The 2968-nt window shown below is 35.9% G+C and overlaps 1 protein-coding gene across 1 annotated transcript; it reads right to left on the reverse strand.

Moving 5' to 3' along the window:
* Positions 1-1145: 1145 nt before the first annotated feature.
* Positions 1146-2467, reverse strand: LOC129227928 (putative uncharacterized protein DDB_G0277255). Its single transcript, XM_054862549.1, has 2 exons — positions 2400-2467; positions 1146-1608 (listed from the first exon to the last, which is right to left on the reverse strand). Exons 1-2 carry the CDS (start codon positions 2465-2467, stop codon positions 1146-1148), a joined length of 531 nt encoding a protein of 176 aa, XP_054718524.1.
* Between the last annotated feature and the right edge of the window lie 501 nt (positions 2468-2968).

Here is a 2968-nt window from a genome sequence, read left to right on the forward strand (position 1 = left end):
CAGAAGGCAAATTAAAAACTTAGCATATCATTCCAATGCCTTTTCGCAGAAAAGACGGTTGTGCTTGAATAATCTTACTGATTAACCCAGGCTCACTAGGAACTAACCAGAAGCATTTTAATGGACTCTATTCACATGACGTTATTTGTGGGTACTTACCGTCGTTGAGGGTACTGTCGCAGTAAAAAATCCAATTCTTCAGCATCCATTAACATATGCATTTTTTCGGCTAAAAAACTTTAATTCTTGTTTAAAAGGAAGATATTTTGAAAGTTTTTACTTAAAAATGTAGTAAAATTGATTCATTTGGTATAAAATACTCTTATTATAATCATATGTTCCTGATTTTAAGTTGCCTCAAGATTTAAAATGTTAACGCGACGCGACAAATACTCAATTTTTAAAAGTTTTTATAAATTTCTATATAAACTATAACTCAAATTTTGGTTGAAATTATAGCTCAAAATCTGCTAAGTCATGCATAATGTAATATACATTCAAACAGTACACTTTTATTATAGGACAAAATAATAAAATTTTGTTCGAAAACATTTAAGTTCAAAAAATAACTTGTAACAGCAAGCACTCTCTCTTACTATAAAATTTACGTGTGATTCTAATATTCATTTCGAAATGTTGCCAAACACTTCTCTCAGGACCTCAACCTTAATTTAAATTTAAAACCAAATTAGTTGTTTTTTTTTTTGTTTGTTTGAAAGTTTAAAAATAAATATCAAAATTTAGCAACATTTTAGAAGGGCATTTTTTAAAAATAGGTTTGAGCAAAAAAAAGTGCAGTTAAAAAAAAAAAAAGACCAGACAAACATACATGAAAAGTTGCGTTTGTTTTCGATAACTCGAAAAAGTTTTATGCTAAGGGAAATCGGAAGGTATTACGGCAGGTTGGCGTGTTACGTTCATGAAGAAAAGGAAGTTACACAAAAGTGACATTTATTCAAACATTTTTGGACAATACAAGAAGGGAAAAGAAAATGGTAAAGAATTCCAAGGATTATCTACACGTGATTCGCACGAGTGCGAGGCGGGAGTAACTTGGCGCTATGACAACATGTAGCGCTTCACTTCACTTCAATAGCAAAAAGTTGAGTTATCAATATTTGTTGCCGCATACTCCCCCCCTAGTGTCAACGATATCTTGCGGGAAAATGCACATGACGTCCAGAACGTGTAGTCCTTGGTTGAACAGTTGCTTCATCCTCTGATGAAGGAGTTGTAGGTTTCATTGAAGAACCACTCGGTGAGGTAATTGATGTAGCAGATTGGGTAGTGTACACTTGAGGCTGGGGAGTGGTGCTCAGAAATATTGAAATTGCTCTGGGACTGATGAGGCTGATTAGCAGTCTGGCTGTACTGTATGCTCGATTGTTGTTGGCTAGCGGGAGACTGCTGGGATCCGGCTTGTTGCTGATGCGGCTGCTGTTGTGCTTGTTGCTGGGGTACAGGTTGCTGCTGAGGCTGTTGCTGTGGTTGTTGCGATGCTTGTTGCTGCTGCTGTTGAGCCTGTGGTTGTTGTTGTTGCTGGGGCTGTTGCTGTGCCTGTTGAGCTTGTTGAGAGACTGGAGATTGCTGTTACTGCTGTTGTTGTTGCTGCTGCTGCTGTTGTTGCTGTTGTTGTTGTTGTTGTTGCTGCTGCTGCTGCAGCTGGGGACCAGGTGAGTGACCAACAGGAGGGTGAGGTGTTGTACTAAAATTTTGTGGAACACCAGGCCCATGAGGTTGATTTCCACTGACTGCTTGACTTTGCGGCATTGATTGATGAGGTTGTTCAACAGGAGTTTAAGGGCCAGAGGCAAAACTTGGTGGGATGCGAAGTGCAACTTTCGCAACCTGATTTTGTTGATCGGGAGCAGTCATCGCTAATTCACAGTAGTAGCTCCAAATGCAAAAACTTACTAATCAAAGTCCTCAGGAAAACAATGACGCAAAATGCTTCATTAACACGCATTCTTAAGGCTGCATCCCGATAACATTAACTGCATACATTTTTTTTAATAAGTCCTCAGGTCACCAATTTACGGCAGGTTGGCGTGTTACGTTCATGAAGAAAAGGAAGTTACACAAAAGTGACACATTTATTCAAACATTTTTGGACAATGCAAGAAGGGAAAAGAAAATGGTAAAGAAATTCCTAGGATTATCTACACGTGATTCGTACGAGTGCGAGGCGCGAGTAACTTGGCGCTATGACAACATGTAGCGCTTCACTTCACAGCAAAAAGTTGAGTTATCAATATTTGTTGCCGCAGTATCAAATTGTTCAGAATAACATTATGCATAACACATTTTTTTTTGTCCAGAAAATCAAAAATTTTGAAGGTAGGTCCTTGAGAACCCTTTTAAGCCTCTTAGCTCCTCATCAGAAAATTGATGAAACTTACATTATCTTTTTATTTTTTCCATTTTCAGCATTTTTCATGAATTGTAAATCTTTATAAGCCTTACGCATGTTCAGTATGCGCACGAAGTACAATGATTATCAAATGATACAAATACACTAATAGATATCTATGACATAAGACTAAATTATTATTTTCTTTTTAGATTTTTTAAATGAAAATCTTGGGAGAATTTTTTCAAAAATTCGATTTTTGATCATTTTTTTTAGACACCGTATTGGCATGGATTTAGAAACATATCTCTAATTTCAATTTATTCTACCAATTAAGTTGAATTTGGTAACAATTTCAAGCTAATAATTTTCTCTTTCAGTGTAAATAACAAAGTCTTCTGTGAATAGCTGGTTGTTGCCATTCCTTATCTAAAGTCAGTTTTTATGCTTTTTGAATTGGGAGATTAAATAAGTCATATCTCCTTAGTACCAACTATGATCTGCATCAAATTTTTTTGTGGCATATTTAAATCATTGTCTTGCTATGTAGAAAAAAAAGTGAGTGTTTTTTGTTGTTTTGAAATAAAAAAATCAAGTTTGTTTTGCAGAAAATACAAG

The sequence above is a fragment of the Uloborus diversus genome, chromosome 8 (assembly GCF_026930045.1).
Source record: "Uloborus diversus isolate 005 chromosome 8, Udiv.v.3.1, whole genome shotgun sequence".
Lineage (NCBI taxonomy): Eukaryota > Metazoa > Arthropoda > Arachnida > Araneae > Uloboridae > Uloborus > Uloborus diversus.

What these genes read in the sequence shown, in the direction of transcription:
- LOC129227928 (XM_054862549.1), bottom strand. Translation starts at nt 2,467, where the DNA reads ATGCGTAAGGCTTATAAAGATTTACAATTCATGAAAAATGCTGAAAAT. An exon ending in GGAAAAAATAAAAAGATAAT is followed by an intron (nt 1,609 to 2,399) that starts GTAAGTTTCATC and finishes CAGCAGCAGCAG; the next exon opens with CAACAACAACAGCAGTAACA.